This window comes from Glycine max, chromosome 18 (genome assembly GCF_000004515.6).
Source record: "Glycine max cultivar Williams 82 chromosome 18, Glycine_max_v4.0, whole genome shotgun sequence".
In the NCBI taxonomy this organism is placed as follows: Eukaryota; Viridiplantae; Streptophyta; class Magnoliopsida; order Fabales; family Fabaceae; genus Glycine; species Glycine max.
This window is the reverse complement of record NC_038254.2, coordinates 58,075,474-58,090,869: the sequence shown is the minus strand read 5'-3', so window position 1 is coordinate 58,090,869 and position 15,396 is coordinate 58,075,474. Positions and strand designations below refer to the sequence as shown.

General features: G+C 34.0%; 1 protein-coding gene across 1 annotated transcript in view; it reads right to left on the bottom strand.

The window, feature by feature from the left end:
- Positions 1-1,416: 1,416 nt before the first annotated feature.
- Positions 1,417-15,396, bottom strand: part of LOC100777209 (callose synthase 3) — a 31,491-nt gene continuing 17,511 nt past the window's right edge. The window contains exons 31-42 of the mRNA XM_003551811.5: positions 14,467-14,535; positions 14,131-14,317; positions 11,722-11,872; positions 10,712-10,831; positions 10,517-10,635; positions 10,359-10,442; positions 9,584-9,696; positions 9,279-9,508; positions 8,218-9,018; positions 8,064-8,114; positions 7,654-7,839; positions 1,417-1,840 (exon numbers count right to left, since the gene is read on the bottom strand). Of these exons, the coding sequence (XP_003551859.1) occupies positions 1,592-1,840; positions 7,654-7,839; positions 8,064-8,114; positions 8,218-9,018; positions 9,279-9,508; positions 9,584-9,696; positions 10,359-10,442; positions 10,517-10,635; positions 10,712-10,831; positions 11,722-11,872; positions 14,131-14,317; positions 14,467-14,535 (2,360 nt within the window). The 3' untranslated portion in view covers positions 1,417-1,591. The remainder of the gene's footprint in view (positions 1,841-7,653; positions 7,840-8,063; positions 8,115-8,217; positions 9,019-9,278; positions 9,509-9,583; positions 9,697-10,358; positions 10,443-10,516; positions 10,636-10,711; positions 10,832-11,721; positions 11,873-14,130; positions 14,318-14,466; positions 14,536-15,396) is intronic.

The following is a 15,396-nucleotide window of genomic DNA, read 5'->3' as shown; positions in this document are numbered from 1 at the left end:
TATCCATTCAAGGAATTCAAGATTTTAAATCTATCCATTCAAGGAATACATTCTCTGTTTTTTTCCTCTCTGTTTTTTACTCACCATTACATTGGTATGAAATTGGTACTCCCTTTCCAATGGGATAGGATCAATATAAGATTTAAATTTTAAATCACTTGATTAAAAGATGACAAGTTAGTGACAAGTTGTTACCACTTATGACAGTTGTTGTTGATTGTAAATATTATAATTAATCTTGACTTGATTTGATTTAGAGAACTTAATTTCATAATTGAAATAATAAAATTAAAATTGTTTAATTCAAAATCTTATTGAAACTAGATTAATCAATTTGTTTTCAATAAGAATTAAAAATATTGACAAGGAATTTATAATATATGACCCACCAATAATGCGAGTCAATTGAATCAGATTATATTATAAATTAATCAACCACAGTTACAATTCTTTTCCAGTTGTTTAAATCTCGTAATAAATACTACATCCGATAAGAAAGAAATATCTAACTTATCAAGACTAATAAAAAAATAATTAATTTTAACTAATAATGTCATTAATTTAATTATAAACTACCCATTAATTAGTTTAAACTATGATTGTATTTCAAAAGATAAATTTTTAACTAATGGTACTATCTTGTATTTCAAAAGTATCCTTGATAGGTCTATATTATCAATAAACCTCACAATTAAAAATGAACACACTTAAAAGTAATCATATATTTCTTGAAATTATAATAAAAAATTATTCTCTTGAGGGATGTCTCACAAAATCATCTTGCATTTTCGGAATTACATCTATATCAAGATGCTAAGACAAATGCAACAGGAAAAAAATTTAATCTTACTAATAATCTCTATTACAGAAAATTGATCATTTTCAAAAATCAACTTGTTCCTAGAGAGACAGATTGTAATTGTTCTTTTGGTTACCTTTTAACATTCCTAGAAATGTTTTTTAAAGTTTTAAAACAATATATGAAAAATAAAAGTTATAATGGATTTAAAAAATAATTACTTGCATTGCCATGAGAATGTAACTTTGACACCCCATTAACATGAGAATAAAAGTTGGAGACATGAAAATACAACTTTCCTGAAGATAAAAGATACCTCAAAATATCTTCAAATAAATTCCTAACAAATATGAGAACAAACATTCCTACCTTTATATAAAAAATTTCATATTCCTACCTTTATAAAAAGAATCGGAGATAGTATCAAAGAACTTAGTTTATATTTTGGCTTGGAGTGCGACACTCTAGGGTCCACGCCTATTCCTACTCTCCCCTAACGTTAGCACGCACAAAAAAGAAAAATTAAAACGATCCTGCACGCAAGTTCGATCGATCCTATTATATTTGTTTCGTAGGTGCAACACGTGAGAATCTATATCTCTGAAGATGCATACATGTGAAGACTTAATAAGTTTCATGTTGGATCATGATAATGATACTCAAATGCTACAATGAAAGCAAAGAGTAGAATCTGTCACATTCATAGATACAACTACTTACAATTGCTACAGCTCTTAAGGCAACCAAGAATTTCGGGCTCCTAATAATTAAAAGCCTTCAGAGTTAGACAACCTATTCTTTGTTACGAGAAGAGCGCTCCTTCCTTTGGCCACCAAGAATACGAGAAATTTGCAAACCTCTGCTGAATGCTTGGTTGAACAACATACGGGTTTGAAATTCTGAAACAAAAGGAAACCAAGCCAGAAAAGCAACAGGAGTAAACAATAGCAAACCCATGACAATCTCATAACCTCGAGCAAGAGTTTTCACTGATCCCCAAAACCCAGCCCGGCGTACTACAGGTTTTAATGCTTGAGCAATCTACAAAAAAAATAACATAATCAAAACCACAAACAAGTTGAAGGCAACAAAGATAATGCAATAGTTCTATAAATATGCCCCATGATACAAAGACAAAATGCACAAACAAAAACAAGACAAGATAAACCATAGAACTACACCACGCTAAAACAAATTATACACAAACAAATATTTCCTCAATTCCTCATCTACCGCTTTCAAAATCAAAAGTCAGTGAGTTCTGTTGGTTAATTTTGAAAATCGAGATAATCCTGGATAAATCTGAAGTCGTGTATAAACACTTTCAGATTGAATCAAATTTCGGGATTCAACCAAAATTGTTCAATCGGATAAAATCAGAAGATTATAATTCAAGAGTTTTGTTTTGGTCTTGTGAGTTTTTCACATGTTATGCTTTCTGAACCAGGATGATTATTTATAATCAAAGAACAGGTGGTTTTTGGCGGTTGATGGAAGTTATTTATTTTTAAAAATTGCCGTTAATGGAAGTTTTAGTAACTTCCATGTAACTTCCAACCGTTGATGAAAGTTTTAGTAACTTCCATGTAACTTCCAACCTTTGCCTAAACCGAACATCTCGTTATTACATTAAAACAAGCGTGCACTCTTATTTTAACATAATAAAGAGATCAATTACACTAAAATGTCCAACAAACCTCCCCCATTTTAGTGTAATTACCGATCAAATCACCAAAGTCATAACATACCACAAACTACTGCATAGATGAAATATCGTGACGATTGAATTTCATCTTAGCAAATTACACGTTTCAAATATTCGAATATCAGGGTGTCACTAAGGATTGAACCCTTTCTATTCATAATGAATACATGAAGATAATCTGCACAATAGTTTATAACATTACTCTTGCTCGACACTAGTTTTACTAGCTTGTGTCCCTATCCTTCATAAGCATATCAAAGCCAAGTCCCAGCTTCTTGAAGCGGCTAAACTTCATGCTTATATAGGTAGTCCTTTTCTTTCTTGCACCTGCAAATGCAATTTTTCAAAAGAACCATTGAGAAGTTATACTTCAACCTCCTTAACTTACAGAACCGAACACATTCCTTTTGGGATACTTTCGATGATGTGTTCCAATCTCTACATGTTAAGCTTTCCACATTGAATTCAGCACCTAATGTCATATTAGATGGGAATTGGGTATCTTAACATAAGAGATTTCAGATGGACTTTAATCCTAATCCCACAGCCGACCTTTTTACGAGATCTCTACTTAACCCTTTGGTTAAATGATCGGCCAAATTATGCTGAGTTCTCACAAACTCCACTGATATCACACCATGCATGATTAACTCCCGAACCATGTTGTGTCTAACACCCAAGTGTCTAGACTTCCCATTATACACTTGACTATATGCCTTAGCCAAAGTTGCCTGACTATCACACCTGATAGACATGGGAGGTATAGGTTTGGGCCACAATGGAATCTCATAGATTAGATTTCTTAGCCACTCAGCTTCTTTACCAGCTGCTGCTAAAGCTACAAATTCAGATTCCATTGTTGAATTTGTAATGCAGGTCTGTTTCTTGGATGCCCAAGAGATAGCACCTCCTCCAAGGAGGAATACCCAACCACTTGTGGATGAATAATCCTCCATATTGGTTATCCAACTTGCATCAGAGTAACCTTCAATAACCGAAGGAAATCCAGTATATGTCAAACCATAGTCAATGGTTCCTTTTAAGTACTTGAATACTCTATTCATAGCTTGCCAATGATGAGAACTAGGATTACTTGTAAACCTACTGAGTTTAGCAACAGCATAAGCTATATCAAGCCTAGTACTAATCATTGCATACATGAGTGATCCTATCGCCCTTGAGTATTCAAGTTGAGACACTGCTACACCTTTATTAGGTAATAGCTTCAGGTTAGGATCAATGGGAGTACTTACCGGAGAACAATCTTTAAAATTAAATTTCTCCAATATCTTCTCAATATAATGTGATTGAGATATGGAAATACCATTGTTTCCACGTTTGATCTTTATTCCTAAGATCACATCCGCCTCCCCCATATCTTTCATATCAAACTTAGAAGACAAAAATGTCTTAGTTTCATCAACTTGATCTTGGTCGGTACCAAAGATCAACATGTCGTCTACATACAGACAAATGATAACTCCTTTGCCATGAGTATCAAACTTGCTGTATAGACATTTATCTGCTTGGTTTATAACAAAACCACTAGACAACACAACCTCATCAAATTTTTGATGCCATTGCTTAGGCGCTTGTTTCAAGCCATAAAGAGATTTCATCAGTTTACACACCTTATTTTCATTTCCTGGCATAACAAACCCTTCAGGTTGTTTCATGTATATCTCTTCATCCAATTCACCATTTAAGAATGCAGTTTTCACATCCATTTGGTGAATCATCAGATTGTGGATAGCAGCAAGTGCTAACAACAGTCTAATAGTGGATATCCTAGCAACAGGAGCATATGTATCGAAAAAATCAATACCCTCCTTTTGCCTAAAGCCTTGGATAACCAATCTGGCTTTGTACTTGTCAACAGTACCATCCACTTTCATCTTTCTCCTAAAGATCATCTTACATCCTAATGGCTTACATCCAGGAGGTAAGTCAACCAATTTCCATGTATTATTTTGCATGATGGAATCCATCTCACTTTGGATTGCTTCTTTCCAGAATACAGCATCCCTTGAAGCCATTGCTTCACTAAAAGTCTTTGGGTCTTCCTCAACATTAAGGCAATATTGATATTGAAATTCAATATCATTCCTTGACCCTTCAACCAAATAGAGTTGAAAGTCATCACCAAATGACTTAGCCTTTCTTACTCTCGTACTCTTTCTAGTTTCAGTACTAGTTGAAGGTATATCCTCAATATTAACTGAGACTTTCGACATGGAATTCATGTCCTTTGGCCTAGGTATAGATGTAAACCTTTGTTCATCAAAGATAGCATCCCGTGACTCTATAACCGAGTTCAAAGCAACAGAATCATTAGATTCTAGCACATAGAATCTATATGCTTTAGAATGTTCAGCATATCCAATAAATATGCAATCTATACCTCTTTTACCTATGGTTTTCCTTTTAGGTTCTGTAAGCCTGACTACAGCCCTACATCCCCAAATTTTGAGATAACTCAAATTTGGTGTCTTTTTGTGCCAAAGTTCATATGGGGTAACCTTATTCCTTTTGTTAGGAATTCGGTTCAACAAGTAACAGGCTGTCAACATAGCCTCACCCCAAAATCCTTCACTTAAACCCGAATAGGATAACATGGAATTCACCATTTCTTTCAAGGTTCTATTCTTCCTTTCGGCTACACCATTCTGTTGTGGTGTATAGGGAGCTGTAGTTTGATGTATTATTCCAGTAGATTGAAAATAAACCGGATCATAATACTCACCTCCCCTATCCGTACGAAGAGTTTTGATTAGCCCATTTTGATGAAGTTCTACCTCTTTCTTATAAATTTTAAATTTATCAAGAGCTTCATCTTTTGTATTTAATAAATATACATAACAATACCTTGATGCATCATCAATAAAAGTAACAAGATATTTTTTATGACCTAATGATGGAGTAGCATGCAAATCACACAAATCACTATGAATAAGGTCTAAGACTTTAGTCTCACTTTTAACATCCTTAAAAGGTTTCCTAGTGATCTTGGTCAACATGCAAGTTTTGCATTTTTCAATGTTCATATCAAAAGGAGGAATCATACTTGTTTTTGACATATCTTTTAATCTTTTGTAATGAACATGTCCTAATCTAGCATGCCAAATTTCTGATTTTGTCATATTAGTTATAGAACTACACGAGGTCATACAAACAGATTCATGAACAAAAGGAACATCAATGTTTAATTTAAACATTCCATTACAACGATAACCAAATCCAACAAACGAACCATGTCTTGACAAGATGTACTTGTCACTTTCAAGTACTTGCTTGAAACCACAATTATTTAAAACCATACCAGACAATAAGTTCTTACGAATACCAGGTACAAATAAGACATTATCCAAATACAAACTTTTTCCGGAAGTAAAAACTAAATTCACACAACCTAATCCTAGGATTGGTTCAGTTGCAACATTGCCCATCTTCACAATAGAGCCATCATCGATTGGTCTAAATTCCTTGAACCAACGACGATCTTTGCACACATGGCTTGTTGCTCCCGAATCAAACCACCAAGCAACGTCATCATCCTGCACATAGAATGCATCAGATATTAGTGATACATAATTTGAATTCGTATTCGAATTAAAATTATTCACTACAATCTGACCTTGTTGCTTTTCAGGATCATTAGACCCACTTGGACCAGCCTTGTTCTTTCCTTTGAACACCCGGCAATCCCTCTTTAAATGACCAGGTTTCCCACACTTCCAACATGACAATTTTGTCTGTTTGTTTGGACCTTTGTTCTTATTTCCTTGAAATTTTCGTTTGTTACCTTTAGCATTGTAATTTTGCTTAACTGTTTCACTTTCCTCTACCATATTAACGGAAGAGGAACCTGCTACGGTTTTATTATTGACTTTGTCAATTTCCTGAGCCCTCAGCGACTCCTCAATCATGAAATGACTACCGAGTTGAACCAGAGTCAACTCTTCCTTCATATGTTTCAAGGTATGCTTGAAGTCTTTCCAAGAAGAAGGCAATTTATCAATTATAGATGAAACTGCAATGGATTCATCCATTTTCAAATCATGTTGAGTAAACTGACCAAAAATCCGCAGCAGTTCATTATATTGCTCCATAACAGGCCTCGAATCAATCATTTTGTAATTAAAGAAATTACTAACTAAGAATTTGTTACTTGAGGCATCTTCTGCCATATACTTGGATTCAAGAGAGTCCCATAATTCCTTAGCAGACTCAACATATTGATAAATATCAAAGAGAGAGTCAGACATACCGTTCAGAATGTGTCCACGACAAATGTAATCGTCGTTCTCCCATTTCGAACGTTTCCTTGTTTGATCCAGAGTTTCGCCTTCCATATACACCGGCATCGGTGTACTCAGCACATACACCACATTCAATGTTGTCAAGAGAAAGTGCATCTTCTTCTGCCATCTTCTGAAATCCTGCCCTTCAAACTTGTCCAACTTCGCAAACTTGCTTGTCATCTTCGAACTATCGTTCGTCATCTCGAAAGATTTGATTCAATCTTTTGTTGGTTAATTTTGAAAATCGAGATAATCCTGGATAAATCTGAAGTCGTGTATAAACACTTTCAGATTGAATCAAATTTCGGGGTTCAACCAAAATTGTTCAATCGGATAAAATCAGAAGATTATAATTCAAGAGTTTTGTTTTGGTCTTGTGAGTTTTTCACATGTTATGCTTTCTGAACCAGGATGATTATTTATAATCAAAGAACAGGTGGTTTTTGGCGGTTGATGGAAGTTATTTATTTTTAAAAATTGCCGTTAATGGAAGTTTTAGTAACTTCCATGTAACTTCCAACCGTTGATGGAAGTTTTAGTAACTTCCATGTAACTTCCAACCTTTGCCTAAACCGAACATCTCGTTATTACATTAAAACAAGCGTGCACTCTTATTTTAACATAATAAAGAGATCAATTACACTAAAATGTCCAACAAGTTCATGTCAAAAACTTCAGTCTCCGGCTCATATTCAGAAATTTTCCAGATAGATAATGTGATCCGGGATGTCATGGCTTGGTAGTTCCAAATTTTTCACAAATTAATAAATACAAATATATATGGGGATATAGCACTCCCCTCCAAAGGAATATTCATTTAGTAGGGAAGAAGTGAAAAGAGAATTCACCTGCAGCATTCCCCAACCAGTTGGCATGAAAGCTAGAATGCAAACAACAATGTCCAGCACTGTCATATGCGGAAGAGCAATCAAAATGACAAGAATCGAGACAAAAGTGAGGAATATCATTCCCTTGATTAGTCGGAAGACAAGTTGAAAGTTTGCACTGAATTTACGCCTCCCAACAGATACTGTCTGAGACAAGGAAAACAAAAAACTGAATTGTGTCAGACCATGGAAAGGTGTATAAATTTTTTAGGCAAGAAAACGAACAAGACCACACTATAAGAATACACCCACCCACACTATACATCAATGAGCAAAGGCTCCAGTGAGACAATAGAATGTGCACACTGTGGAAGCATATACACACAATTATAACTTGCCCATACAAGATACACTAGCAGCTTGTTACTAACCTTCATCACAAACAATATTACGAATATCACCAACCACGAAATGCCATAGACCTGTTAGCCAAGGAAAGGGTATCGATCATTCCATTCAACTTACCAAATTATAATTAGTGAGATAATAATGCAGGAAAAGGGGACAACGTATTTTAAGAATTACCAGAAAACTTTTTGGGCCTTTCTTCGTAATATTTAAGTGATATACCAGACCATACTGGTAGATAAAAAATCGCAACGATAACAGTATCTCCACTATGATTCCCCGCATTCCTGAATATTGGAGATGCTCTTGTTCCTCTTCCCACCAAGATTCCCAACTTTTTTCAGGCGGTACACCTATACCCCCTCGATTACTAATCCATTTATTCCAATCGGTCCAATCATCAACAATTTTTTGCCATTCAAAACCAGAAGGATTGAACAAGAAGGGAGCAAACAGCCAGGTACCCACCATAAACCACATTGATGCGGTAATCAAGATATACGCAACAGTACTTCTGTAAGAATGACCAAAAATTTGATATACAACAAGCAATATCATGAGCTCAATACCCTTGACAAAGTGGCTACGAGAGTAAAGTCTATAGTTGTCAGCAAATTTAGCATGGAAAACCACAAATCCTCGACCAGTGGGTCTATACTTCGCACCTCCATGAAGCAATGTCCTTCCAAAATAATGAGTTTTTGTCCCAAGTGAAAATGTGAAGAATACTGGGGCAAGCTGCAGTTGCATCAATATGAACTCACTAAGTGCAGTTCGGAAACCCCTCTCCAAACCAATTTCCATCAACATGGGCAAGGCCATCAAAACCCCAATTTGAACAAATGACTGAGAAGCAAGAGCCACTTGAAGAGGCTTATTGTCTCGAATGGCTTTCTGAGTGCTCAGACCTTCTTCGAGCCCACTGAGAACAAGATAGAGGCGACCATAGAGGAATACATACACAGTGAGAACAGTTATCTGCACAAAAATTGAAGTGAGGGGAATAAGTTCAGAAACCTAAGGTATAAAAAATTCAAAAATATGATCAGTCTTTAGCTCACATGGTACTCCCTCCCATCTTTAAAATCAGGGGGCTGCAGTTGGGTAGGGGGTTCAGCCCCCCCCCCCCCCCCCAACTGGCATATTTCATCCCCTTTCCTATTCCTAAAATAAAAAAATAAATTTAAAAAAAAACCTACATAATATGCAAGTAAAAGTTAACTCTGAAGATAACATACAAGAGTGCTGAAATAAAATCCAACTGTGGTGAAATAACAGGACAACATTCTGAAGAAGTCAAAACGGTGCCCAAGTCGGTATACATCTCGACTTAGTGTTTGCTCTCCATTCCCATTAGCTATTTTTGCTTCAAACATAGAAATCTGATTGAGACCCACATCTCTTCCCTTCCCTACTTGTATGTACTCATGGTGAGTAACATTTCCTTCACGGAGTGTAGAGTTGAAGCCTAGAAATAACAGAAAACTCCAATGAGGATGCAATCAAATACGAGAAAATAATGAGGAATTGGAAGACACAGTACCAGCAAAAATATCTTCACTTAGATTGATAACTTTGGAGGCTTTACTCACACCCCCTCTTGTCAGGTGAAAAAGCCTATCAAAGACATCAGGATGACCATAATGGAAACGAACCCTACATAAATACAAAAAAGGAAAAAGATTAGACATTTCTATTTATTTTTAGGTTTAAATACCTTTTTAGTCCTCGCAACTTACCACTTTTTTGCTTTTTGTCGTTGCAAATTATGTTTGTTTTGTTTTTCGTCCTTAAAGTGGTTTATATGGCACTTTGAACAGTGAAAATGTGTTATCTAAACCGCTTTAAATATGAAAAACAAAACAAACATAATAAAGGACTAAACCAAAAAAAAAAAATTGAAAAGATGAAAAGCAAAAAAACGCTAAATTGCAAGGACTAAAAAGATATTTAAGCCTAATTTTTAAGTACTCAGGATGCCCAATAGAATATAATAACTTAACTTCCTGCAGAAATATTAGTATGTATTAAATATTAATCAGTACACCGAAAGTCAATCAAGAGCAATGCTTTAGATTAAAATAAAGAGTGATTTGTTACTTGCTACGATTGACAAAGAACAAACAAGTCTCTCTTTTAATATTACTTTTTCTGTTTATTTACCAATTTCAATCATTTCTATTTACTTTTAAGAACTCTCTCTCTTTCTCTCTACGCAGCTTAGGAGTTCTCTCATGTTAAAAACTAGAAGTACATTTGTTCCATAATTCTGTCAATATTATCCTGCACCAGAAAAAAGAACCAGTAGAACAACTTACTTCAAAGGATTAGCCAACAATCTCTGACCAATTGTCACAAAACTTGTTTCCTGATTTGACATGAACCATGCAAGGGAAGAAACACTGAAGCCAAACCAAGACAACAGTCACAAACACAAAAATCATGTCTGGTTGCAAATATAGCAATATGAATTTACCTTCCAGTAAATATATGCTCCCTAAGTCCAAGAATACTAGGGAACCGAACACCATCATGCTTCTTAAGAAATTCTTGCAACAAATTTCTCATTTTCAAAGCTTCTTCCATGTAGTTATCCTATAAAAAATGCAACTTAATCACATGGCACTAAGAAACCTTACAGTAATAAGTCCTTTGTATATGACCATCATACCTGGTTCATATCTATTGTTTGCAAGCCCTCTCCACGTGTGAAAATTATGGCATGATTCTGATTTTCGGGCTTACCCTCACCCAAAATCGCTGGTCCAGGAAGCTTTATTTTATATATGATCTGATTGAAACAATCAAATACAGTATATTATTAAGAAAATAAATGATAGTTTAGGTAAGACTGTAACAGTTAAGGTTAAGAATTGCATTTAGTTATATAGAAAGAGAAATAGTTTGATTATTTTTTCTTGAATTAAATAAGAAAAAAAAATGCCTATTTATACAAGTAAGAGTTAGTTCAATTTTATTCCAATGTTTGTGTTTCTGAAAATGTGGATTTGGACCTAACGCAAGCATATTTCTACTTAACCGATATTCATGAGAGAGCAAAGCATATTGACATCAATTGTCAATTTGTTACACAGAAGATCCAGTAGAATCTTATTTCTACTTCTAATGTTTGAACAAGGGAAAAACAAGGAAATAATTGTCTGTCTCTCGCTAGAGTTGAAACTAATTTCAAAACAACACGCTGGGCAAGATTTAATCTATGTTCCCAGTTGCAACTTGAGGTGATTGGTTTAAGAAGTTGAGTGAGATTGTCATGGGTCAGCTGGACAAATGTTGATATATTCATGTAATTAGAGTTTACAAATATAGGCATTCAGCACATCTTTTTTTTTCTGCAACCAAGACTTGTTATGGGATCAAACGATTAACAATTCTCTTTGGTATTTTGCTCAAAGATCAAAGATTCGATCTTCGAGCAAAACACCAAAGGCTACTTGAATGGAGCTTAGATTTTGACAATACAGAGCAACTGAGCATAGCAACCTTGCTACATTCCTAGTTTTCATGGTTCCTTTTTGTACGTAGATTTCCTCATTCTGGAGGAATTTCTGTTGTCCATCTAGTTGAAATTTCCTTACAGTCATCTAATAAAATTTCTCCTATCAAAACAAAAACAATACTAGGAAAAAAAAAGTAGCATATTTATCAAAATCCAAATACCTGGTCCAGATTCCGCTCAGGCTCTGAAGGAATATTCGATTTAGGCATAGCCTTCACCAAGCAAGAGTAGTAAACCTTGTTGATCTTTTTCTTGCTGTCTTTGACAGGTTCCTCTACCTCATCAATATAGGCAACTCGGAGTGACGGATATCTGCCAAATGTAAATATACAACCCAATTATTCAAAAACTATCTATGCAATATATAAAGGAGAATGATTCCCATACAGATGTCGACTCTATATTAATTGTTCTCCCACCTCATTGAAAGGATATTTTCATTAAATAAATTATTTGAAATAATTTCTGATCAATCCAGTCATCCTACCCTTGCCTTTGCTCACAAACACATCAAACAATCCACCTCTTTGTATTTTTATTTTTTATTATTTACCAGACTAATTCCTTTAAGGGACTATGCGGCTGGCAGTCCATCATGTTTGGTTATCCTTAAATACAAATAAAATAAATGAATATAAATTCAAAATATTTAATAAATTTTATAAAATATACATTATATAATTAATCTATGTAAAATAAAAATGATAAAAAAATATGTTTAAATTTAAACAATTGAATAAAAACAATGCATTATTATTTTTTTAAAAATAAGAAAAACATTTAAAAAATATTTCAATTTAATATATAGAATTAATTATCTTAATATTATTACTCCCTTTAAGTGACATCTTTGTACCTATAATTTTCTAAAGAGAATACTATCATGTTTAATCACCTATGGGTGAAAATTCCATTATATAGTACTGAAAAACTCTTTCAATGATTTTAATACATAAAAATGTAGAATGTATTTATGTTTTAAAATAAATTATAGTATTATTTCCCTTTAAACAATTCAGAATATTATTCTAAAAATTAAAACTATTTAGAAAGAAAAGAAGAGACATGTATTATAAATTGAAGAGACCACTGACAAAATAAAAAATATTCATTAAAGTTTTGGATTTGGCATGCTAACCCAAACCAATCCATTGTGAACACCTAATTTTGTCCGGATAAACAAAACAAAATGAAAACAAAAAAAAAGAAACTTCTAAATGAATCTTACAAAATAAATGAAAAAAAAAAAAAGGAAATACAGATCTACAATTAGAAAAAATGGAAAAGTTCACAACAGTAAAAGAATAATATATTATATAGCACTGGAAACCGCAACTCACCAGGGTTGTGCTGGGTCGGGTTGAGATTTATAGCCCAATCTCACAATAGGTCCAACCAAACCCACAAAAAACGGTTGGGTTGCACTACCCATTTAGACATTGTAATAGATACCAAAAACATTCAAGACTTAAGAATATTAGAATTGGAAGTACACAAATAGCTTCTTTGTGATTCAAATTACCCCTCACCCAGGTATATAGTTTTATAAATCATTACACCAAGTTTATATAATTACACGGTTCGCTAAGATTTTTAAGTTGTATAAATATTCTAGCATAGTCATTAGTACTTTCAACCTCTTTTCTTAATATATTTTCCTTGAGACATTCTTTTCACTTTAATTCTTTGATCGATGTTTTCCATGTTATTATTTTAAGGAAGAGGGTTTGAGATGAATTGATCAAATTTTAAATGAGACAACTGAACCACTGTTTTTAATTGAGCCAGATTGTGATTCAAGAGGGTACACACAATATCTAGGCTTTTACGTATTTGTGCAAATTTTACAATAGACTTCATTTGTGAAAAAACTGGACAAATAATCAATGCCTTGTCATTTTTGGAGCAATTTGAACAAATTTGCAATAAGTGAATTATATCATCCTCTTCATGTTTGGCTTCATATATACTTGTCTTGGAACATTACAATGAGATATTAAATCATTTTTGCTAAAAGCAAGTCATAAAACTTCTACATTCATACATATGAATACAAATATATAAAATGGTTTAGAATCCAGAAGTCATGCTGAAAAAGAGCAACAATTTAAGTTGTGTATACTAAATTGTAATGACAAGTTGCTTGATTGATATATGAGAAGTTAGTGTTTTAGCCCACGCATTGTGCTGGTTCTAGCACATGTATTTTTCAATTTAAAAAACAGGCAAGCATTAAGGCAACCTTTGGCCTAACTTGTTTAAAAATATTAAAAGCTACTTTATATTTAAAATTAAACTTAAAATTGATTGATAAGGTTATGAATCTTTAGCTTATAAGTTACTACTAAATTAAAAGCTCTTGGGTGGCATGTTCTTGGGTGATAGGTACTAGGAATTTGGAATAGAAAAAAGGAAAGGTCCCAAAACTAACTTTAATAAAGGAGAGTTTTTTGTTCTCTTATACTTCAGAACTTATGTACAGAGCTTCTACTTTTAAGGAAAAAAGAAACTCAAAATTAGATGGGTTAAACACATCCTATTGTTAAAATTACTGAAGCTCCGATGCTTACCTTGTCATAAGCCTTAATATGTCCTGTGCACGAGGAGAACCAGATCGCTTATCAATGCCATATTGTTGGCACGATACCACATATGTAAATTTCATATCAGCTACTGCTTGACACTGTGTCCACAATGATCTTTCCCCCCTTGAATTGTCATCTGAGTTTTCCATGGCTTTATAACCTTCCATCAAATCTGCTCATTTGTAACAGTTCAGTCATACAAACCAAAAACAAAAAATTTAAGGAATATGATTAAATTACTAATGAACTGAGTGACAACCAAAGTAACATGTAAATAAAAACATTTCACTTGGTCATTCCCAATAGGGAAGGATCATTTACCTTCATCTTTGGCCATATCAAGAAAAGCCTGGAGTTCCAAAGCTTTTCTATAATACATCATACCTCTTACTGCATTAATAATACACAATATATCAGTCAATCACAATGACATGTTACATTCTAAACTGAGGCTAGAACATAACTGCATATAAAGTAAATAATAAATATGTTAGAATTTTTTATATCCAAGTGTTGGCCTTTAATTGATTTATTAAATACATTTGTTGAATGGAATCTTGATGAGTCTTGGAATATCCATAATGTGATAAACGAATATTAGACGTCACATGGTGAATGTACCTGAATGGTGTAGCCTATAATTGAATGGAACCATGATGGGATGGAACCAATGCAATTTCCAACTCTTCATGAAAGGGGATAGTTTGAATGAACATGACTCTTGGTGAAGAGACATGGAACCATTGTGTTCCTACATGAAAGGATAGGTCCCCTCTCCACTTTCTCTATAAATATATTATGTCTTTAGGACATAGGGAAAAGACTCGAGGAACTTTTTGAGATTTTTAGTCCACACACTTACCCATCAAGTTTGAGAAAGGAGAGGAAGATAAAAAACTTCGTACCCCATTACCCAGAGGCTCTTCGCTATGCGAAGGTATGGGGGAGGGATATTGTACGCAGCCTTACCCTTGCATATGCAAAGAGGCTGTTTCCGGATTCGAACCCATGACCAACAAGTTACCAAGGCACAATTTTACCGCTGCACCAGGGCTCGCCCTCATTATATAATTCAAAGTTACTTAAGGAGCATTCAAGGGGATTGCAAAAGCATTCAAGACTCAGGGCGCTTGAAGAACAATGAGGTAAGAGGTTAGTACCATGATCCTTGTCTCATTATTTTAATGCCCTAGTTTGTGCAACTATAATCCTATTTAATTATTCGTGAAAAAAGAACTATTTATTCATGAT